Source organism: Jaculus jaculus, chromosome 6 (assembly GCF_020740685.1).
Source record: "Jaculus jaculus isolate mJacJac1 chromosome 6, mJacJac1.mat.Y.cur, whole genome shotgun sequence".
Classification (NCBI taxonomy): domain Eukaryota; kingdom Metazoa; phylum Chordata; class Mammalia; order Rodentia; family Dipodidae; genus Jaculus; species Jaculus jaculus.
This window is the reverse complement of record NC_059107.1, coordinates 17,986,957-18,012,501: the sequence shown is the minus strand read 5'-3', so window position 1 is coordinate 18,012,501 and position 25,545 is coordinate 17,986,957. Positions and strand designations below refer to the sequence as shown.

The following is a 25,545-nucleotide window of genomic DNA, read 5'->3' as shown; positions in this document are numbered from 1 at the left end:
ATCTGCAAAGCTCTCCTGATTTACCAACTTCTATCGAATAGGAAAGAAGTTGTGCTAATTTATTCATGACAGGCAGATAAAGGGCAAATATAATTTTGAATATAATCTGATGAGCACTTATCACTATATTTTTACTTTAACTCTTTTCTCTTTTTAACCATGATCAAGTATCCACTTAATTTCTGTATTGCTTTTCCCTCTGTAGTCAAAGAAGGCTCAGGAATCATCATAAAAATTACAAGTCCTCTAATAGGGCTTGCTGCCTAAAAACCTGGTATCTTTGACTCAACGTGGCCTTATGACTAAAACACTGTACGTCAAGAAGACATAATGTAAGGAAAGCAGCCATTTTAGGTAGAAAATGAGGAAAAGTGAAGTGGTGGGTATCCATGCAATCAGGATCAATCATGGATATAAATGGCTACTCTTCTAACATTACACACACACACACACACACACACACACACGTATGTTTATACTATAAACAAGTAATAGATACACATTGCACATTATACCATACCATGAAGTTATAACCAACCAAGGCTTTTCAGACTAATCCATAAACAGTTTCTTTCGTTGTTGTTTTTAATTTAAAAATATAAAGTTAAAAAGATCCCTAGAAACCAAATATGCAGCGTCACTTACCATGTCATGGTCTGAAACAGGTCCAAAACTGGTGACGAAGATATCTGTCTTCACTTCAGTTACACGCTCTGATGAAGCAGGAAATTGGGCCAGTGAGTATCTATCAACAACTCTTATTACATCTCACCACCACATACTCACACACAAATGGGAAATTTATTGCCTTTGATTAGCTATTTCTAAAACTGGTCCACTGTGTAGTCCTGATAATATACTGCTTACACGTGAAATTTCACTGTTAATGTTTTCAATGCAGAACAGAGCCCAAGTATACCACTTTGGGAGGCAGACTTCATGGAGAACTCAGCTGCCTTTTAATGAATCCTCTGAGAATGGGCACCCTTGCCTAAGTGATACTGAATCACATCAAATCATAATAAAATTATATTAGCATAGTAATGTGCCTCAAGTTTAAATATTTTTATACAGCTAGATGGATCCTCCAGGCTTGCAGGATACTCTTGGGAAGTGTATAGGAGGCTTTGGCAAGCTTTGTGAACTCTTTATGGTCTCAAGGGTGTACTTTATAAATACACTAAATCAAAACTGAATTGTGCAAACTCCTCCTTATAAATAGTAGGACAAACTACGTGTGTAATTTCAATTGTGAAGATGAGAATAAAATATTGTAGCATATAAAATATCAATTTAATATTCTGTTTCACATTGAATGTGACTTTACTCTATTGGCCTCTGATGGCATATGTATTAAACATGTTTATCATAACTTGTGAAAACACACTTATTTCAAAGATATAATCACAAAAACAGAAAAAAAAATGTTTCTTACCAAAAGAAAAACAATGTTTAGGAGTGAGGATGAGAAAGACGCCTATGTAATTTTCACCTTTGCTCTGAAAAATAACAGTCCAATCTCCTAAGCAGCTAATTTCATTTGTCTTTATAGTTATATCCCTTGCATAAGAGCTTAAAGAGGTGATCCCATATTAGTATTTGAAATTTAAGACTATGGCATAGATTTCTTGTGAGAAGATTAATACCAAATGATAAAGCAATTTGAATTTGAAAATATTTCTTTCCCTAACCAAGTTAATTATCTTGCCTTAGCAAAGTTTTTCTTTGGCTATTTCTCATAAGAATGATTGAGGGCTTAGCATTGAAACCATTTAAATTAGGGCCTATCTTGTGAATAGACAAGTAGATTGTGGTTTCAGAACTGCACATCCCAAACCAGCTGTAACAGGCTGTGGCAACTGTGGATAGCCTGAAAGGCACAGTGATGAGCAGAGCATCTCAGCTGAGTTAACCCTTCTCTTTCATCTCCTTCCCCATGTTCCTTCCAGAACTTCCCCAGTGCATATCTACACTTCCATCTCCATTACCTATTTTACACATACATTTTTAACTAGTACCTTTATCTTGATTAAAACACCTCATTTCTTTATAGTGACCCTTAAGTTGGCATGCAAAATGATGGATTTTATCATGATATTTTCAAACATACATCCATATGTGTGTATACATTATCCATACTAAGATTCCATCAAGAAGCTGGGCATAGTGGCACACACCTTTAACTCCAGCACTTGGGAGGCAGAGGTAAGAGGATCGCCATGAGTTCGAGGCCACCCTGAGACTACATAGTGAGATCCGGGATATTCTGGGCTAGAGAAAAATGCTACCTCAAAAAAAAAAAAAAGATTTTATCAAGAATTGAGATTTTATTAGGACATCAGGACCATGTTTCAATTGATAAAGAAAAATTTATGCCACATAGTCACAAAAGTTGGAATATATCATATAAGTATCATCATTTTGTCCTTTCTCTTTGAAAATGTATCTCTTCTTTCAAATACTTTTTTAAGAGTATTTTTTTTAAATGAGCATGCAAATAGAAGGGGAAAGGTACCAAAGTGAGGGAGTAGGCTAAGATAGAAACAAGGAACGAGCACGATCAAAGGACATTAGAAGCATGCATACACATGCACAATGAAAGCTATTACTTTATGAACTTGACATACTATAAGGAAATAGAATCTAACAAGAAGGGAAATAAAAAATAAATAAAAATAAAACTGCCAGGCGTGGTGGTGCCTGCCTTTAATCCCAGCACCTGGGAGGCAGAGGTAGGAGGATCACCATGAGTTTGAGGCCACCCTGAGACTACATACTGAATTCAAGGTCAGCCTGGACCAAAGTGAGACCCTGCTTCAAATTAATAATAATAATAATAATAATAATAATAATTTAATTAAAATAAATATTTAAAAAAACACACAAAGTGAGTTTCATAGAATTCTCACTAATCACTTTAGCAAAGAATGTCCATAATGACACTCAATGTATATAGGCCATATATATTGATGATAATTTTCAAATGGACCTCTTTAAATATTACTAAATAAAACAACCCAAATTTTTGTGAAGTATAAAACATCACTGAATGAAATGAAATACACATTCTTAAATATTCATGACCAATAAATTAATAGTTAAAATATTCCAGAAAAAGAAACTGCATCTTGGTGGATTAATAAAAAGAGCTATCACTTGGATTTACTTTGATATAATAAAAATACACTTATCATGAAAAAGCACAATAAATAAAACAGATATTAAAACCGTGGGCATAATTTCATTTAAAAATCACAAAGAATTCTCTTATTGAAAATAGGTTTGACTGTATTATTTACAGTCTCTTTTGTGTAATCAAATGCTCCTGAAGTTGCATGATAAGGAGAATTAACACCTAAATTATTTCTTGTTATAAGTCTTCAGATCAAATGTTTGTACAGTACTGTTTTTAGTTAGTTGAGTCAACATCACTTTCTTTCCAAGTCTCAAGTTTAGTTGTCTTGTGATTATCACATATAAGGTGTATAGTAAGAGAGGAAGGAAAGAATGTCAGAGCCACATGTTGGGTCATGATACACAGAGACATGGCCTCCTACCCATAACTGAGGGCTAACCCCACAATGCATGACCCATATTCCCCAAGTAGGAGGGTCCCTGGGTAGGGGAGAGGACATGGGGAGGCTAACAATGGTACCAACTTGACTGTATTCACTGAGTACAAAGGTAATTTAAAAAGATGTATAGTAAATATCGTATGAAACTTATTTGCATTTTACATTTTATTTAGGAGATGGATATTCATTGAGGGAATGCCTAGTACTCCTTCTGCTCACCTTCATGGGTTTGGCAGCCTGCGGCAGCTCTCCTATGTGACCTTTGAATGAGCATGGAGACAAATTTGCTTTTGTACTTAAGCAAATTTCTAAAACACCTAGCTCAAGAAGATTGGACTACCAGATGTTTTAGGAGCAACCACAGTTTATATCATGCACAGAAGTAGCGAAGCATTATTTTATCAGTTGCATAAGCAAAAATTTAGAAGGTCTAAACTCCTACTTGTAAAGACTATTGCCCCAACTAGATGGGACATAAAACTTACCTTGGCAATATTTCAAAGCAAGTAAGTAGCCTGACCTCAAGCCCTTTCTCGTGACTCTGAAATAACTTTCTCACAACACATTCTAATCTAAAGAAATCATATATATATATATATATGTATATGTATGTCCTCATAGTCTTTTTGACTACTAATTTCTAGCAATTTTTTTTACTTTTCTCAACAGAATAACAAAAATCAAAGTTGCAAAACTGTAGCAAACTTGTGAAGAACACCGTACTAACCTAGTAAGTGGAAGGGGGGAGTGATAACATAAGAGGGGCAAAAAGCATATCAACTCTGACATTTTGAGGTAGACAGGATAATTTGAACAGGACAATAAACACGTTCTATGTCTCACCTCCTATTTTGTCATCAGCTGTTATGCCAAAGGTCGAATGGAACAAACATTATCCAAAGCTGGGAAACTCTTTTACCAGCTTTTTGTGGAAGATGCACCATCAACAACATCTCCATGTCTTTAATGAATTACGTTGTAAGTATGTAAAGCCAGTTTTATATATTTGTGTGATTCCTAAAATTATTCGGGAATGTTCCTTAAAAGCATTATAAAAGTTTTATGCCAAGATTGAAGCCAATATAAAATGTAAAATTTTGGTTTAAAAAATGCCCAAAACGATGAAGACAAGTAAAAATGTTCCTGAAATGTCAATATCTAAATAATACAACTTTCTATTCAACTCTGTTCAGTGATTACCTTAAAACCATAGCCTCACTCAGCCCATTATAAATTCAATGACAAGGGATAAGGTCTTTGACAAAAATAAATTATTCACTCATATCATATCAAGATTTTCCTAACAGCTATGTGGAGTCATTATTTTTTAAAATAGGTTTATAACACAAAGTGTAAAATACCATTGCTGCAAATGAATTTTAGCAAAACTGAAAATAGTGATGTGGTTTATTCCACTCATCTTGGCAAAGAAAGTGTGGCTTGAAATTAAGAACTCTTCAGACCTAATACCAAGAATACTCAGAAAATGTTCTTGTACTTAGATATTATGAATATGATTTGTGGAAATTGCAAAAGAAACTTCTATTAACCAAGACCTGGGTAAACATATTTCTTCTAGCCACTGCCCCTCAATGAAAGTTCTACAAAATATCTGTCATCCATCTAACTATTATCTCTCTATCATTATCTAATATTTAATACATGTATATATGTATATATACATATATATATAATCTATTATCTATGAATATATCATATATTGGCCATCAGTCAATCAACTGATATATCTAATCATAAAGAACATCAAAATATAACTCAGGCTCTATATAAGAATTTATTTGTGTAGCTTCAGACTTCAAAGCATTTTAGAAATATTTGTAAGGTACCCAAGGCCTTTCTGTAGATTCCATGACAAGAAGTCAACATATCTTTTTTTTTTTTTTTTTTTTTTTTTTTTTTTTTTGAGGTAGGGTCTCACTCTGGTCCATGCTGACCTGGAATTAACTCTGTAGTCCCAGGGTGGCCTTGAACTCACGGCGATCCTCCTACCTCTGCCTCCCGAGTGCTGGGATTAAAGGCGTGCGCCACCATGCCCGGCGAAGTCAACATATCTTTATGCTTAAGTCTTTCCTGTTTTGAGCTTACTACATGAGTTAGGACCACTAATGAACACTGGATAAAATAATCATACACATATCCAAATCTAAATCTGATTCAATCCCTTATACAACTAAGAAATTGTATCAAAAAATATAAACCAACTTAAAAATGGATGAAAATATCCTCAAAGGCATAATTATTAAAAGAATGTTTCCCAATGATAATTCCTCTAAAATAATATTTACATATCCAATGTTCATAAACATTGGTACTTTGATTTGAATATTTAAATATTCTTTATTTACAAATGTAAATATATACTCAAGTTTTTAATAAAATATGTGTGTTTTCAAGGAAAAAATAAATACATATATATATATATATACATGCAATGCTATATATATGTATATAAATATATGTATACATGCATAAGTATATAAATACAAATACTAAATTGTGTTCTAATTGCTAGACATTACATGTGTTTTTAATGGGAATGTTCTGCAATGATGATACACTACCAATAAGTATTGAAATGATAGATGTGAAATAATCACTCTAAGAGGTGACAAGTTTCCAAAATTTAAATGTAATGCCAGCATAAGAAAATACATAGTCAGCATACTGGATTGAGAGTCAGTGTAAAAAATTTAATTGTTTTTCCTCTAGGAAAAAAGTTATGATTTTAGAAACAATTCTTTAGTCTTCTGCAATCTATTTTCTCACTATTTGAATAAATAAATAATATCTGAAATTTCAAATTCATAGCATTATAATGGAGGTTAATGAGACGGTAGGGATTACAACACTTTGAGAAGCACTTGTTTGGTGCATGAGTTTAGGTACTGATGTTTGTTTCACATTTTCATGTATCAGCGAAGCATGATTCTAGGTAATAGTAATGCAGTGATGAAATAAAGGGCCAATGATGAACCAATGTTTCTCTTCTATAGCATGTCTCACAGCTTTTTAAAGAAAAGAAATTTTTTATGCAAGATTCGATGTATGGGTAGATAGCTAAATAGATTAATATGTGATAGGTATTTAGACATATGAATACATCAATACACATACATATAGTTACAACTGTATATCTTATTATGCAAAATGAACTAATTATCCTAACTGTACTCAGATTATAAGTGACAATATTCAGATGGGGACATCAGAGAGGATAAACATTCAAAGACAGCCAGATTCAGGAAAAGATATCAGAAAGAGGAAAAAAGAATAAGATAAAGGATCTGAGGTTTGAATAAATGTGCTCTTTAAGAAAAAGCCCAGCATATGTGAAGCCTGGCAAGACTGAGGATCACACTGCAAGATGTTGCTAAGGAGGCAAAAGAGATCAAAGCCGAGGAGTCCTGTGTATTTCAGAAAGTAGCTGACCTTTGTTCTAATGCCACAGGAAGCCTTTGGGTACTGAAGTAGCATGGCATTAATTGCAGTATAGGAAAATATCTGCTGCTGTGTGCATAGTACCAGTGACTACTATAAAAGGTATGGTAATAGAAATAACATGCATTAGGCAAGGATCCACGTACTCATAATTTATGAAGGCCTGACTGCCTTTTCAGTTTTTATTTGTTATGTCTGTTCATTCACAGAGGAAAATACTATATTGAGACCAAATGGACTAACATTAGTCATCATCGTAAAATAAATCTCTAAATCCTACTTTAAAATGGTTTTAGTCTGGAATTGAACATGTCGTGGGATCCCACATAAATATCAGCGTCTACTTCTGAAATGGCAAGACTCCAGCTCCCTGCTGACTGCCACAAGAAACACTTGTGATCCCAATCCTTCATTTCTTTTTCTCTTAATTCCTTATAAAAATTAGCAGCTTTCTGTTGATTGATATGTAGATCCACTTAATATTATCTGTGCTTCCATCCTAGGTCTAGGTAGAGAGTAAAAAGTTTCAGGAGTCTAACCTGCCCCTGACCTTTTTATTGTTTTGGATTACAAAATGAGAAATGATACAAGTATCTCTTAGAACAAAATGTTAATTTTACTGCATCCAACACAATTCCCATTTCCACTGAAGAAATTCCTCCTTTACTTCTTATAATGTGAGTTATTTCTTCTGGAAAACAATAGTAATTTTAAGGAAAGAGGGTATGTGTTGCTGTTGGAGAAATGGGTTGCTTTTACTCTGTATAAATCTCTATTTTGTTTAATTTTTATGTTTATTTTCATTTATTTATTTAAGAGCAACAGACAGACAGAGAGAAAGAGGCAGATAGAGAGAGAGAATAGGTGCTCCAGGGCCTCCAGCCACTGCAAACAAACTCCAGACACATGCACCGCCTTGTGCATCTGGGGAATCGAGCCTTGAACCAGGGTCCTTAGGCTTCACTGGCAAGCGCTTAACCACTAAGCCATCTCTCCAGCCCTGTATAAATCTCTCTAATGCATTAAAGCACTGTATTTCTTGCTGTAGTATTTGAGTTGCATACTAATAATAATAATAATATAAGAGTCTTGAGTATCATTCAGTTTCTCACTATCTGGATTTCTGTGATATTTTCCATAAAAATGCAAATATAAATTAAAAATACAAAACATTTATTGAACTTCCATCCTGATGCTAGAATTCAGGAGGTACAAGGAAACCATGTAACAAAGTCAAGAATTGTACAGGAGATAACCTTTAGCTGCGTATTAAGACTAGCCAATGCATAGCATAATCCCAAGGCTTCCATGTATCTGAGGATAATAATGGCGTTGATTGGTTAGATAGCTAACATGACAGGCAAAACTAGGGTAGGAACTTCAGAAGCATATTGAAACATTTTTTGGGGTGTCTATGTGATTCTTTAAGCAAACTGGACTCAATAACTAGGTGGTGATCTTATTTTCTAAATATTTATTCATTTGTTTGAGAGATAGGAGTCACAGAGACAGGTGGGAGGGGAAAGAAGAAAATAGTGAGAATGAAAAAAAGTAAAACTCCTGCCTCTGTAAACAAGCTCCAGATGCATGTGCCACATTGTGTAGGCAAGCACCTTAATTGCTAAGCTATCTCTTCAGCCCCTAACTGGAGATATTAATCAGTAAACCAGTATCTAGCTCAAAGGTTCTCTATATCTATCATCTATCTATCTATCTATCTATCTATCTATCTATCTATCTATCTATCTATCTATCTATCAATCATCTATCTATCTATATATCTATCTATCTATCTATCTATCTATCTATCTATCTATCTATCTATCTATCAATCTATCTATCTATCTATCTATCTGTCATCAATCTCTTGTCACTGACCAGTGCCTTTTGCGGTTCAGTAGTTCTTTTTTCTGAAATTCTACTGTTATGGATCATAGAAGATTACTATTTCTGTGGAAGTGTGTATTATTTTTTAGCATCTGAGCATCTGTGCCATACCTTGAGTGAAAGCAACATAAAACTCGGTTTCCCACCAGGAATCGATGGTAAGACCCTATTGCTGAAGACTCCACATACTTGGGCTGCAAGTCCACTGAGAAATCCTGTTGGAGCTGAGCTGAAAACCTCCTCTATGTAGACCAACTGACAGAAAGCTGGAAAAAGCCACACTGAATGAAGTTTAATGGGAGAGAGAAAAATCACTAATGAAAATACCCAACAGTGGACACTGCAAGACTTATGTTTGGCTAGCTAGGCCAAATGAACCAAAGGGTACAATAGTGGCATGTCTGTGTGGGGAAAACCAACTGCCCTCTAATTTGACTGGAGGCCCGCTCCATGGGAGGAAATACATCCCTGATACTAAAAACTTACAACAGGGGTAGTCATGATCCCTAGGAGTGTAATGAGTGCTGGTGTTTGGCTAATTAGTATGCTTACCAAACTGCCCAGTAAGCACTTTTGTTACTATTCATACCCATATATTGATGCCACTCTCACTTTTGGTTACAGAACCTTCTCTTTTCAGATTGCAGTGACTTTGGCATGACTCAGACTGCATCATGGTGCTGAGAAGAAGTGACAAAGGAGTGCTCAGCACTGAAATATCTCAATCATAACTTCCATGGCTCAGGGTCCATTGCAGAAGAGGTGGCAGAAAGAATGTAAGAGCCAAAGTAAGGGTAGGACTCCTTACAACGTGCTCCTCCAGATACCAAAGGGCCTGGATATCCATGACCTCACAGTGCCTGACACTACCTGCGCATTATAGGAAGAAAAGATCATGACATCAAAATAAAAGAGAGACTGATGGGGAGGGGATGGGCAACTGTTGGAGAGTGGAGTTTCAAAGGGAGGGTAATGGGAGGGTAGGAATTACATGAGATAGTGTTTACAATTATGGAAATTGTCAACAATTAAATAAATAAATAATTTGAAAAAAAAACTGCAGTCAATTCAAAGAGAAAAGTTCCAAGTGTAGAAATTCAAAATATAATAATGAATATCATTTTCTAATAAACTAACTATAGTAACAACATTAGAAAGTCATTGAATAAGCCAAAGTCTCTTAGGTTTATCATTTGATATTGTTGGTAGAAACATTTCATTTTATCTAACACTATTAGATATTAGAGGTATAGCTCTGTATTTAAGATTTTTCTTTATTTATTTCACAGAGAAAGAGGGGGAGAGAGAGAAAAGGCACACCAGGGCCTCCAGTCACTGCAAATAAACTCCAGACACATGTACCCTTTTCTATATCTGGCTAATGTGGGTCCTGTGGAATCGAACCTGTGTTCTTTGGCTTTGCAGGCAAATGACTTAACTGCTAAGTCACGCCTTCAGGCACGATTTTTTTTTATTACAAATGTAAAATATTATGTTCTAACATTCACTGATCATGAATGCAATTTTAGTCTCTGAGCTCAGTAGTGTCTCAGATGCTAAATAACAGTAAGTAAGTAAGTCTCCAAGAACCCCAGACATCTTATAAACAAGCTAGATTAAATTGGAATTAAAATAAGTATTAAAATATACTGTTCTCTCTATTCTATAATGAATTTAACTTTATGAAAATACTCAAAATTTCATGTTGAGAAATCTAGTTTACATTTTTTATACTCTTGGTTTTCCACTTTTCCCTTACTTTGAAAGGAAAAAAAATCACAATGTAAAATTCAAAATAATTTCCTAAGTAACCAATGCCATTTTTCCTAAGCCAGTTGGTATTTTTCAAACTCAGGTCTTTTGCAATAGTTGAGCTAATGATTTGTCTGAAAGTTTTCACAAGAATTTGAAAATTTTAAGTGCAGAAAAAAATCTTATATGAAGTCAAGGATGACCTTAAACTCCTGATCCTCTTGCCTACATCTCCCAACAGGTATTACTATAGGTATGTGTTACCATGCTGAACTGAGATTTGGAAATTTTAATGACAAAAATATGGTTAGAGTAGGTAGTAATGTCCTGAGGCACAGTTCAGCCACTACCCCACAGGGACTGCCTGAATCCTCCATGACACTACAGTGAATACCATAACCTGTCTGATAATGGAAACAGGGTTGAGGGAAGAAAAAAAAAAGAATATAACTTGTTATAAACTATAATAACAAATAAAATCAAAAAGTGTGCTTAGAGGTTTCCATATTATGTTAGGGCTAAAACACCTTGAGAAGAAATGCTAGTTACAAATATTTTTCTGTTACTTGCAGTGAATTTCTTGCATTCCATTTAATCTAAGCACACTCTGAGTTGTTTAGATTGATTTAAGCACAAAGTAATTCAAGAACAATACCAAGGAATTTCAACCTATAATACTTGCAGCACAAAGAAGACATCATCAGTATGTACTGGTAAGTCTGTGCCCTTACCAAGGGTACAATTCATTCTCTACCTACAATCTTATGTACCTAGAAGCTTACATTCTTTTCTGTCTGTCCATACAGCTTGTGAAATGCATAATATGCCATTTCATCTCTTCCCTTACTTCTTTTTATCTATGTGGTGTGATTTTAAAAACTTGATAGCCATCATCCATCATTCCATGCATTATTTATTGCAATTAAATTTGACTGAATTTTGACATTCCAACAGTATTTCCAGGAATGACCAGAAAGAGGAAAAGAGTGAGGACAAAGTTTTTCTATGAGCCTTTCAAAGTGTAACATTACCAAGATTTTATTTTTCAACTCTGTCCCATTTGGATTCTGGTTAACAATTGATTTGCTGGGGCTGGAGAGATAGCTTAGTGGTTAAGAGCTTGCCTGTGAAGCCTAAGGATCCCGGTTTGAGGTTCGATTCCCCAGGACCCACGTTAGCCAGATGCACAAGGGGCGCACACATCTTGAGTTCATTTGCAGTGGCCAGAGGCCGTGGTGCACCCATTCTGTCTCTCTGTCTCCCTCTTTCTCTTCCTGTCTGTGGCTCTCAAATAAATAAATAAAAATAAAGAAAAAATTAAAAACATTGTTTTACTGGAATTTGTTTTTGAAAGAGTTGAATAAATTTTCACGTAGAAGAAAATGTATGGCGGAAGGCAGCTTCATGAGGAGACATGAAGAGGCAGCCCTAGCTGAGAGATGAGTGAGTCCTGGACCCTGTGTGTCAGCAAGTGCAGGACTGCAACATATCTTAAAATGTATCTGGTTCGTAAGTGAAGAAAAAAGAAGAAGAAGCAAGGATATAGCAAAAGGGTATGATTTCTCTTTAAAATCCCTGAAATCTTCCTTCAGGATTAAACATTGGATTTCTCTTTGATTAGTATTTTCCAACTCTTGGTGGGAGTGGAGCCAATTCAAGGGTGAATTAAATTCCACCCAGTCCTGTTTGGTTCCTCAGCAGCATTGGTTAATATTTTTACAAAGTTGAAGAACATTCAGGCTTCCTTAGCTTATTAGAATCACAAGCGTTTCATTTGAGAAATTAATTTACTGAGAATTTTTAGTTGGTCCTGTCTGAAATCAGAGGAACCAAGAAAATTTGAGCAAGGTTTGTATCTACCCTACATCTTCCAACATAAACAACTCTGCTCGAAGTTTCCTCTCTCCCCTCCATCACCTGGGCCTCCCTCTGGTCTCCTCAACCTCGTCCCTATCTGATACCCTCTATATTTCATCTCTTTCTTTATAAGCCTATTTTTTTTTCCTTTTCTCCTAATTTTAAGAATTTCAACCTATATTCTGTCAACTGCATTATTCTAGACCAGACCGTGATTTAGGCAAGATATTTTTTTCGCCAAAACATTTTTCAGTCATCTGGTTCAGGAAGCAGTATCTCTCACTATCATGCCCTCAAAGAGAGTCCAGGAGTATCCACTCAGTAATCATTGGCAATTTTGTTTTGCATTTTCTAGTAATAATTTTAATTCAAGGGCTTTTTAAGGTTTTCTTTATTTCACTTGGCATTTTATTTTCAAGCATGATTGATTTACTGTTTCCCTATGCTGAGTACATTTTGTGGAAGTCCATAAATTTTAATCTATTTAATTTCTCCTATCTTTACAAATCCAGGCTAGCTCTCTTTATGTTACACCTTCCCCCACAGTCTCCCCCCATACACACACACTTTCCTATGTTGACTCTTGGTTTTGAAAGAAAATAGATTTTTAAAATATGATAATTATAATGTTATAATATCTACAAGCTTATTTCCCATACCTGGACCAATAAAGTCACATGTTTTGGTCATAGTTATTAGATCCAAGAGAAGCATATTCAAAGAGAAATGCTATGAACTCTGGTGTAATGTGTATTTCTCAAAAACAATTCATCATATGGTTGCATATGGAAAATGTCTTCCTTTGGTATCACCTCAGTATTTCTCTACTTTTGGAGGATATTTAGAACAAAATATTATTGACTTCTGCATAATGTTGCTACTTTTATAAAATCAGGCTTCTATCATAATACACCTCCTCTTCCTCTTGTAAGAGGAGATTGTCCTAATACCAATGATGAACTTGCTGAGTGGAAACTTTTCCCCTTTCCTGAATAAGAGATAACTTTTCAAGTATTAGTATTTTCTCCATATATCACTTTCTTCTGAAAGCAATGAGATAGCTAAAAAATAAAAGAAGGGAAGCATGTTTTGCAATAGAGATTTACTACAATTTATGTCATATGGAAATTAGCAGAAATTATTGATAAAAGATTTGAGATTAAATGCTTTAATCCAAAAGAAAATTTCAATTTATGTTTCCCAGCAATAAAAGTGTTAACACTTATCAGTAATATAATATCTGATTATGTTTTTAAATCAATGTCTTAAAACCATATTTTGAATTTAAACTGTACTTTTCTACTGACAGGCGTAATATCAAATTTCACAAAATATGGTGGTTCTGTAATAATTGCATGCATTTTATTCCTTTAATTTAAAATACATTCCAAAAATTGGAAACATATGGTTAGTCACCACAAAAGATTTTTAATAATTCTCAAACCCATCACATTTGTTTCTTCCACATTCTAGGACAACATTTAAAATAAAAATGAGGAAATATTTGAACTACTATTCCATTTATTTTATATCTATCTTATTCTCTAAATGAGAATAATAAATATGACAAGCTTTATATTCCTGAGACACTAAAGGAATTTCAGTTTTAAGAATTATTTTCTAGAACCCTGGACCTCTCCATCATATTAAAAGAAAATAGATGGTCTAGACATGGCCCATCACTACTCCTTCTCTTTACCATACATGTCTATTTTTATTATTTTCTGAGATTAAATAGATTAAAATATTAATGTTGAAGGCGAATTAATGCATTTACTTTAAGGAAATCTCCAATTATCAAAAATGTTTAAAATTAGCTTTCAAATCTATCACTCTGTCTTTACATCTGCAAATATATGGCTATCTCCAATTCAGGTATGTACATGAGGATTACTTGAAATGCTTCCTACTTGAATTATATTTGACTATAAGTTAATATATAAAAAAAATTAGATGAATGTTAGCAGTCATATCTAGTTGCTTATACTGTGAATAACTCAGCAACCATACAAATGATCATATACGCAACTGTGTATGTGTGTGTTTATATAACATTCTTTAACAAATTTATAAGCACACACAAACCGTTCAGAGAATATTTATATGCATGCATTAAAATAATGAATAAGATTTGCTGAATTAGAATGAAAAGAAATTTTCTACATATGACAGTCTGCTGCTTCTGTTGGGAATAATACACAATAGAAAGGACATTAAACAAAGGATCTATATAGACTTTTAGCAGGTCTTCTAAAAGTCTTGCTTTATACAATTTCTGTCCACAGCTGTTTCTTCTTTTTTCATACTTTCCTCCCTTGTCTATAGTCTTTATAATTTCAAAGTTCATAAATCAAGAAAAATTTCCTCAAAGCCAATCTAGATGTATATTTACAGAGACATTATATGAATCACTAGGTGCTCAACTGTATTGTCCATTTTGTGACTACTCCCTTTCAACTTTAAGACTTATTTTCAAGCAGGGTGTCCGCATCTTGCCTGGAATGTGTTGAAACTCTGGACTCCAACAATCTGTCCTTCTGCCTCAGCCTTCTGAGCATTTGGAGCTACAGGCGCTCACCACTGTGTCCTACAACTTTTAGATTTTTTTTTCTCCAAAAACTAAAACAAAAAAACAAAAAAACAAAAAAACAAAAAAAAAACAAACAAACAAAAAAAAAAACAAGCCTGGTGTGTGTGGGGTAAACCTAAAGAAGTAGCATGCTTTTTATATTTTTAATTTTTTATTTATTTACTTGATAGAGAAAGAGGGAGAAAGAGAGGGAGGGAGAGAGAGAGAATGGGCACACCAGGGCTTCCAGCCACTGCAAAGGAACTCCAGATATGTGTGCCCCCTTGTGCATCTGGCTAACGTGAGTCCTGGGGAATCAAACCTGGGTCCTTTGGCTTTGCAGACAAATGCCTTAACCACTAGCATTTTTTTTTTTTTAAGGAATGCTTGAAATTGATAAGAAAGGACACCTGGTAAGACCTTTGACATATATCTGAGCTGTGAATTTGACAAGCCGGTTCCTTTTAACCTTTGAGACATTAATGACATTTGGCAGTTTCAAAACAGATACATGATACACACTACAATATGCAAAGTATTTTTTTAAATGTGTTAGCATACCTTGCCCAACATGTGCAGCATCTTTCATTACATCCCACAGTATGGAATAATAAATCAATGAATAAACCTACAAATAAATACATCTAAATACATAATAGTATTTAGTTTTAACATCACTGTTTGAGTTCTTAAGTTTCTTGTGCTTTGTTCCTGTATTCTGTCTAAATGTACAAGAGGTAGCTTTAATGATGACATTTAATTTCTGCCTAAATTATGTTATATATTCTGATGTTTTAAAAAAGATTCCATATCTGCCTTGGATCATAGATCATAGTGTTGCCTTCCTGTCTGATGTTAAGCTCTCATTTATGGCCTTGTTGCAAGTTTTAACTCTAATCCAGGCTGATCTGGAATTCACTATGTAGTGTCAGAGCAGTGCTGAACTCATGACGATCCTCCTACCTGTCCCTTCGAAGTTCTGGGATTAAAGGCATGAGCCACCACACTGGGCCTTAAGATCAGCACAAATATTTTTATAAAATCCAGGTCTATTTTGTTGCTAAGGAAATTTATATATATAATGAATTAATTTATTTTACAAGAGAAATAAATGTTTTCTAGAAAAAAGAACTTAGGCATATATTCAAATATACAATTAAAGAAAACACTTCCATCCCTGTTTCACCTATTATCCTAGAAATAGGGTAATCTAATGCATCTTAATGGGTTAATGATTTGTTATGCAATCAACTAATATAAATATTTGAAGTAATGATATCCAAGAAATCCTGTTTGAATTCAGTGTGGACAACACAATGTCACAAAAAGTTAATGGTGTGCACATAGTAAAATGGATCCTAAAATTTCCACGTTTCCTACTTAACCAGATAATTAGAAGGTAAAATCATTGTGCTCATCAAGTGAATGCAACATCTTTATCAAAAAATTTGTCTACATGCATACTAGTACATGCACAAAATTTTCATAGTAAATTGAATTAATGTTGAATGATCTTCTCAAAATAAGTTTAGTTATGAATAGCAGTGCCTAACACCTGCATGATGTTTAAAGAGAAAGCAAGAGTGGTGTAATAAAGATTGAATAAAATTATCTAAAGCAAAATTACAAGGGTGAAACTCACCTCCCAACCCTGGTCTCAGGCGATTGTCGTAACCATCCAGAAGCCGGTCCAAAATCCTTGTGAAGACAGTGGTGTTGTCTTTCAGTTCATCTTGTGAGGGCTGTCCATAGCTACCAACAAGATAGAAAACAATGAGCAAAAATGACATATATCTGTTAAAGCCCCTTCCAGGCAAAACCTTTCTTAGATTTTCTTACTGTCTATTCCACCTTTAAAAATTGTTCCTAATGAATAGAAAAATAAATGTTAAAACCCTTGTCCTCTTCTAATATCATTGCTGATAACCTTTTTATTTTAATATTTCTACATACGGAAATGAGTTCTAGGTCCTTATGTTTCAGTTCTCAACATGTATAGAATCTTGTACTTAACATCTCTGCAAAAGGAAGAATGTTCACTCATGTAACCATAAAAATCTGGGAAAATATATATATATGTATATATATATATATATATATATATATATATATATACACACACATATATGTATGATTTTTTATAACCCCAAGTTTTAATTCCATGGATTATTATATAAATAAGTATATTAAAAATACTTTGTATGTAATATATATATATATATATATATATATATATATATGTGTGTGTGTGTGTGTGTGTGTGTGTGTGTGTGTGTGTGTGTATATAATGCAGGATTAAAATGATACACAAAGAATAAATTTTTATAATCTATTTTTATTTACTTACTATAGATCTATGCCTTGATAATTTGATGTTCTTCTAAGACATTTAGGAAAGGAACACAGACAACACATATTCTTTGGTTAATTATATTTTAGCATGGAAAGTTCCAGTATCCTTAAAATGGTTGAAACTGTTATTCAAATATTTAAATGAATTTTTGTTATTCCTGCCCTTAGCCATAGTAGAACCCCCTGAACCCCAAATTCAAAACTTATAATTCCTGTTTCACTAAACTTTACTGCTTCACTTTTGTTGTTTTTTATTAAGATGCAGCCATTTAAAAGAAAAGCTCTACCTAGATCTTAGTTTTGTTTTTTGTTTTAACTTTTGGGCTAAAACTTCGTATTGAATTTTTATAACTTGAGGACATAGCTTGTATCTCAGTGTTATGAGTCTGATTTTAAATCACATAGGGCTATTTTTCAAATCTATGTCTCATATCAATCATATGACTACATATACTCTTTGCATCATATTTTATAGAATAATTAGCATGACACTTTCAACAATTTTTGAAAGAAACATTTTGTATATAAGGAGATAGCGCATTCACTGAAAATCTTCAAGGATAGCTCTGACCTTGAGGGTAAAAAGTAAATGAATGTAAGGTGCAAAGTAAAGGAATATAGTGTACAAGTCTATAAAAGTGCAATAAATCTTTATATTCCCTATTATATATTTAACATATTGATTTATATATTTATATATATGGGTGATAAGTATAGTGAAAATAGTAATGTTTATGTAAAAATTCACTTATTTGACAGGAGAAAGCAATATAATTAACTATAATTTCAGAAAAATGTGTAATTAATTTTACATTAGCAGAAGCAATAACCATTTTTATAGTTTGAATTAAATAAAGTTATTATAACTAAAAGTTATGCATGACATTGAAATATATGAAGCATATTCCTATGCATCAATTTTTCATTTGCCTAAATTCAGCAAGAGATTAATTTCATACAAACTGAGGTCTTATTCTCTTTTGACAATATTCAGCATCTTGCTGTTTTTATATTAAATCAAATTTCAATGAGCTCCATACAATCTAGTATGTCTTACTGGTAAATGGCAGCAGTAAGGCAAACTAATTTTCTGTAGGAGATTATTGATAAAAGTTCATTGTCAGAAAACCAAATGTCATGCATGCATCTTTCAAGGACATTGGAAGGTCATCTTGATGAAGATGGGGCAAAAAATGCTAGCACACCTTAGGTTGTAGGGAACTCCTGATGTAGAAGTCTAAAGAAGTTAGCAACAAAATTTGAAGGGAGGAAAATATTCAGAGAGAATAAAATGTCAGAGTAGCATCTGATTGTTAACACAATCCTTGAAATATGAGGAGTCTATTACTATTACCTATATTTCCTGTATTTTTGCAGCTTGTGTACAAAATGCAAGAAATGTTTCTCTCTCTCATTTTGCCATATCAATCTTGCTTTCTCCAGTTGTTTGCACTGGATAACAAATACTAAAAGTGGTCTGCCTCTTCCCCTAGAACACTCCTTCTTCTTCCCTTATCCCCAGAATGTTAGACTTTTCCATGTGACTTTGTCATGGGGCCTACGCTTTACCTGTCCTTCTCCTTCCATATGTAAAAGTGTACTTCCCACAGAAGAACCACAAGAGAAAGTGTGAGATTACTTATTTGGGTATGAGCATGCTTGCCAAAGTGAAGTGTCCTAAACTATGTGTTTTGACAAGAAATATCAGTTACAGTACCTGATTTTGAGTCCATATGAACCAGTATGTAATATAACACTGTGCACTACCTCCATCTACAGGTCATTACAATAGTAACACTTCGTATCATTTTTCTAAAGCAATGAAGATCATTTAAGTCCTCAAATTAAGAGGATCTGACAAAACTTGTGTCTTCTTCTTTGGTATTCACCCTACATAATACTAAAAATTGACAATGGTCAATGACTCAACTAAAACCAATCCCTTTACATTCATGTGTCTTTTCAGGTTCCTATCACTTCACCTTAAGTCATGAAGCTTCATTTTCCATCTCATTTGGAGAAGCTCATTTTTGTAACATTTTGTCTAATAATTTCTTGTGGATGAAAGAAATAGTTTGAACAAGAGATATTGAAACAAATAAAGAAGAATATAAATGACTCAGTTATTTATATACTTGATATTACACTGTCTTATATACATGATTGTCATTAGAAAAAAATGAATAATTAAACTTATTAAAATTTTCTTGCAACACCTCTATATAGTGTTTATTCTTAATCAGAGAAGTTTGATTTTTGTCTAGTATTTTAAAACATTCTGGCACATTCAACCTCTATTGGTTATATAAATAATAGTTTCAATACATAACATGAACTTGAGTTTATAGACATATGACTTTCAAATTATAAATATTATTTAAACTTTCTAATGTCAACTATTCACACGTTATTATCTGAACTTTGTAATAGGTTAGAAAATCATACCTGCATGGCGTACCAATGTTAATTGGAGTAACTTTTTCCCTAAATTAGGAAACCGCATGTTTTGTTTCACTGCAACTGAATACTGAAAAGTTCAAGTTAAGACTTAAACATTTAATCAATACATTTTCTAATAAAGCCTTTTTAAAGTGTGTAGTAAATGACACAAAAATAATGTGATCTTTTTTTTCCCACTATTCTTCTTTATTCTGAGCTGAAATTTTATTGCAGCAAAGTTTGCCGAATTCCCTTAGTCATGAATTTATCCATGGGCAATATTCTTCCCCCTCATAGAATAAATGAAAGGTTATAGAAATGGCCATGCAGATTTAAAGAAAGTGCCCCCACCTTCTTCCCGTCAGTGTGCTCAGAAGGAGGGTCCAGGCCCAAAGACAGTCAGAGAGACCCGGACTTCTCTTCATCACGGGCTTGAGCAGCTGAAAAGTAGAATAAGTAGAGATCAATGTGTCTTGCAAGAACCATCAGGTTATAACCACTAGGGCTGACTGAGGCAGACCAGAAGATGCTTTCAAGTCAGGAAATGACCTCACTGGAATATGACACCTCAGTGGAAGCAATGGAACCCTGGACCATCCATTCTCCACTTGCCTTTCCATTTCTCCATTCAGAAACATGACTATTTTAATTTCTTCTGTAAAAGAATACAAGTCAACATGCTTTCCATAGCATTATTGCTCAACATGAGCTGTGAGATGCTTTCTGTGGGCTTTACCCTTCCAGTGTTTTGGAGTTTATTCTTTCACTGTTGCTTATCACCTGAAAGCCCTGACTTTTCTGATTTGAGTCCCTGTGGCTGAATTCTACACCGACATTTTTAAGCTGTGTCTCCAACAGTGACTCCATGCTTAGAGGTGAGATGTGGTAGGTGAATGTGCTCTGTTGCCTGAGTTCATGTCTGAATTCTGGATGTGCCTTCGTTTCAGAAGCAACTGCATTTACCTCTTCCCAAACACCATTGGGAACACACTGTTGAATGCCAAAGTCGTGCTTCTGTTCTGGGACTGTGATTGCCCTGTTAAATGTGCTCACGAATGTCTCTGTGAGGCCAAGGGACATGCTTTACAGTCAGGCCATGTGCTGATCTCTAACACACAGCACACGCGCAATGCACATGAACATGCCCACACGTATCTTCTAAACCCTCCTCAATGTCTGCAGCTAGAAATGTTTTATTTCAAACAGATGGAGCTAAAGTACTTTGCTTTGCATGAGAAAGGGAATCTTTATTCCCTCTTAGGTAAAGTGCAATCAATCACTATCTGATTGTTAAATTTGAATGTAATAGTGAGATGCTGGAGGAATGTAGGAGTGTAGAGGAAGGCTTGCAGAAAAAAAATCTATATCATCAATGTACAAAATGTATATATACATTCCCCTATAGATTTTCAAATTTTTATCACTACCTGGTTAAGAAACAGATACGGGAATATTGTACTTTAATGAACTATATAATTCATTCCAGTGATACTTTAAGAACTGTTAAAGATATATTTCACCACTTTCTTGAACCTATACTCCTTAGTATGGTCAGTGATTAATGGACTGAATTATTTTGAAATATATTTTGAATTAAACACTCTAGTTTCATGTGATATGCCTCTACATACATCAGAAAAAAACGCTTTCTATGGTCTCTGGGATTATTTCAATCAGTAAAAATCATCACAAACATGCAAGTTAGCAATGAAGCATGATTAATATGCTTAGAGTGAAATGATATAGAGATTAAGAACTGTAAGGCTCATCGTAGCTTTCTCTTAATTTAGTGACTGGTTTTTCACACAGATAAGTATCCTTATGTTAAAATATTGTATCGAAACGGCAAATACAATTCACCTTTAGTTGATCTTTAATATCTTTCATGAAGGGGAAATAAACTTATCTTAGACCTATTAAATTTTACTGATCTTTATAAAAAGTGGGAAAATTCTTAACGTGGCAAACAAAACAAAATCCCAAGGCAAGCCACCATAGCTATATGCCCTCCGCTGATATATGAAAGAAATGAAAACAAGTCTACCATGGCACTTCAATTGTTGAGTAAGAAAGTTTCTTGCAAATACAAACATAATAGTTTAAAAGGGAACACTAAGCTGCCTCCTTCACTCCTGTCTTCCTTCATCCTCCCCACCCAAGCACACACACTGCTGGACCCATTTCCCATGCTTCCCATATCAAACAGTGAGTTGAGTTTTTCATGTTCAGAATAGAAGAGACCCCTACAGCAGAGGGCATTTCGGCAGCGCCTACTGGAAAGGGGGAAAGAGGCGATTTATGGCAGGGTGAGAGCGCCTTTCCTGGGATGAAACAGGGAGATGGTTTTCAGACCCAGCATCTTAACTTTGGATGATGTCCCTTGACGCCCCTCCCCAACTCACCCCAGCTCCCCTTGGCCACGGGAAAAAATAAAATAAAAATAAAAAAATAAAATAAAATAAAATAAAAAGGACCAAAACAACATGTCACCACCCACCCCGGAGGAATGCATCCCAATCTGCCTAAGACAGGAGGAAAGGAGGAGGACAGAGCGAGCGTGAGGCTCGCAGGAGCCCGCTGCAGTTTTCACCCTGAAAGAAAAACATTCGCTGCTTGTTCTACCTGCTCGGGTCCAGCGCTCTCTTTCTCGGTCTCTCTCCTGCCCGCTACAGCATCCCTGCCTCTCCGCTTAGGAAAAGACCCGTTCCGGAGCTCCCAGTCTGTCTCGGTCGGCAGCCGCACTTACCTCGGGCCCGCCTTGGGCACCGGATGGCTCAGGACCCGGGCAAAGTGTGCGAGCGGAGCGGGGATCGCCGAGAGCCGCCGGCGGGGCTGAGCGCGGAGGGGCGCGCGGGCGGGCGGGCGCAGGGCGCAGGGCGCAGGGCGGGCGGGCGCAGGGCGTCCTCGCGCGGCCGGCCGGCTCGCTCTCCCTCTCGCTCGCTCGCTCGCTCGCGCTCACTCGGGCTGAGCCATCATGGACTCTGCGTGCTCCCGGGACCTAGGACTTCACACCCAGATTTCCTCCCCAATATCCAATCTGCAGCTACACAACAAAAGATTTCTCTTTACCAAGACAGTAGTAAGACGTCCCAGCGCAAACCGGATGTGAAATAGGCGGTGACTTCATGCCAGAGAGATTTTATTTTAGAAAGGAAGGTGGTACCAGCCTCTGGATGCGGAGACCAATCCGCCCATTTTTTTTTTTTTTTTTTATATGCACCGCAATTTAACTTGCACCGCTCTGGCCCTAATCCCCTTCTCTCTGGCTGCAGACAAATCCTTTCACAATCTGCTGCTAGCATCCCCCCTTCTTTTCCCACTGTGGGGTGGGGGGTTGGGGATGGGGGAGGGAAGGATAAACAGGGTTAGAGACCCGAGGGTCTGCACTTGGACCCTCTCCACACTTGCAGTTCACGAACTGACTATTCCAAGGTGTGTCCATTAAAACACAGTGTAACCATCCCACCTTTAATGATTTTTTTTTTTTTTTTTAACCACTGCATGCCTATGAATGAACGCTGCCTCCAAAGCAGGGAGACGCAGGGTTACACGTGCGCAAAGCGCACTGTCCTCTCGCTCCTCTCTGTCTCCATCCATCGCACGCACACCCACACACATGTCTAAACCTCTGCGCCGTGCACGATTGGGGGTGTGAAGGATGGCCAGGGCAGAATCCCAGCCCAAAGCGGCCCTGGACTTAAGAGTCCTTCGCACTTTCTCAGGTTGCAAGCACTTTCCAAACCCGGCTTCATCAGTGGCTCATCTGTGGCTTAGAGGACGGCCAGAACGTGCCTCAGAACAGGGTTCTGTTATTGTTTGTTTTGTCATTTCCCATGTCAGTGCATGTTGCCGCGAAGAAAGCGCAGGATAGTCACCTTTCACTCAGAACTGTCCTGGCTTTCCCAGACGTGAAATATTTAACTTTAAATAAATCAAGATTTAAAAGTCAGGTCACCATTTCAGGAATAATTCCTTTGCTTTGAACTCACCCAATTCTTGGATTAAGAAAAAAAAAAAAAAAAGCAGGAGAGGGGAGATTTTTAGAACTAATAATAATAAAAGAAAAATATTTAAAAAAAAAAACGTTAGTGCTCTCCCATGTCACTCCGCCCTCTTCCATTACCCTCCCAGGGAGCTCTCCTCCCACAAATAATTATACACGCAGGGAAAGGGTGTGTGCTTGAACATAGCCTAACTGAGTGCTCAGGGAGTGAGTGATGGCTTGGCTTCCTGCTCTAGTTTTGTGAATGGCTGTTCGCAGCAGGCATGGAAGGGTGCTTGCTGTCTTGCCCTGAGCGCGGAGGTCTGAGCCACCGGGAGCTGTCCCTTCAGTGCTTTCGTGCACCCTCGGTAGAAGGTGCTGAAAAGATGTGTCATTTCCATGCTACACTTTTCGGATATGACATTTTCTCTGGCCCGAGCTTTGGAAAGCTCACTGGTTATTTTCTTTGGGTAGAATGCTATGAGAGGAGACGTTTGGGATAGTTTTCTGAGCGTGGATGAAAGGAGATACACACTCATCAGCCTGGCCATATCACTTGTGGGTTTGGAATTCTACAAGTGTTTTTCTTGGTTTCTGTTAAAATGCACTCAGTTTACACACACACACACACAAAAAGAAACCTTAGGCTATGGAATGATGAAGCAGAAAGGTTATTGAAGACCACATTCAGAAGGTGACTTCATCCCCTTGTGAATATTGAGTTGAAGAATTACTAGCAAGTGATTTTAGAGATAAAATTCGGAAGGAAGATTTGGAGATTGTCTTAGAATGCCCTTGTCTCTAAGCAGTAGTTAGTTGTCAATAAATGGCACAAGAAATGCCAATGTGTTCTTAAACATATGCATTGAAAGGGCATGGAAGCTTCCTGTTTGACATTGCCTCCCTTTGTTTATTTATAATTTGATTAATGTATTTACTGAGCCATTTTGAAAGCAAAGATTTAAATAAGGCTTTCAAATCCTGACAAAATTTAGAGAACATTTTCTTATATATTCATATGTAATGCAATGGCACAGTTTTGTTGTTTGTATTTAGTTTTAGTCAACAGCCATTAAGAATATGAGGTTTTAATAACTCTCTTCTAGCTCAATTGCTGTAGCTCATTTACCTTCCTGTACAGAACAAAGAAAAACTTATATTTCATAGCTAATACCACACAAACAAATCACTCTATGGATTATGGTTTTGCTCCAAAACTTTATCATTTGAATAGTATTCTCTGAGGACATTTCACTTGGATTCTGCTTCAGACCAAAGGAGGTGTGTGAGTATGCAACAGAATGCAATTTCAGAACATATATATATATAGTGTGTGTGTGTGTGTGTGTGGGCATATGGAATTGGAAAAAAAAAACACCTAAATAAAATACTGAAAAAGTGGTATGGTCTAGATCATTTTTTTTTTTTTGTTTATTTGGTTGGTTGGTTGTTTTTTCAAAGTAGGGTCTTCCTCTAGGCTAACCTGGAATTCACTATGTAGTCTCAGGCTGGCCTTGAACTCACAGTGATCCACCTACCTCTTCCTCCTAAGTGCTGGGATTGAAGGTGTGTTCTACCATGCCCAGCCAGGTAATTTTTAATGTATATCAGCTTGGATCTGTCTATCTTCAACCATCTATCTATACGCATGCTGAGTATATTTTGTATACATT

General features: G+C 35.7%; 1 protein-coding gene across 4 annotated transcripts in view; it reads right to left on the bottom strand.

The window, feature by feature from the left end:
- Gabra1 (gamma-aminobutyric acid type A receptor subunit alpha1) overlaps positions 1-23,113 on the bottom strand; it is a 61,533-nt gene extending 38,420 nt beyond the window's left edge. The window contains exons 1-4 of one of the 4 annotated variants that reach the window (XM_045153584.1): positions 22,960-23,113; positions 20,242-20,330; positions 16,742-16,851; positions 646-713 (exon numbers count right to left, since the gene is read on the bottom strand). In XM_045153584.1, coding sequence (XP_045009519.1) covers positions 646-713; positions 16,742-16,851; positions 20,242-20,315 — 252 coding nt within the window. In that variant the 5' untranslated portion in view covers positions 20,316-20,330; positions 22,960-23,113. Of the gene's footprint in view, positions 1-645; positions 714-16,741; positions 16,852-20,241; positions 20,331-20,853; positions 20,887-22,512; positions 22,538-22,636; positions 22,722-22,959 lie in introns of those variants that run through there. The other 3 variants (XM_004661045.2, XM_045153585.1, XM_045153586.1) reach the window with 3 other exon arrangements.
- Between the last annotated feature and the right edge of the window lie 2,432 nt (positions 23,114-25,545).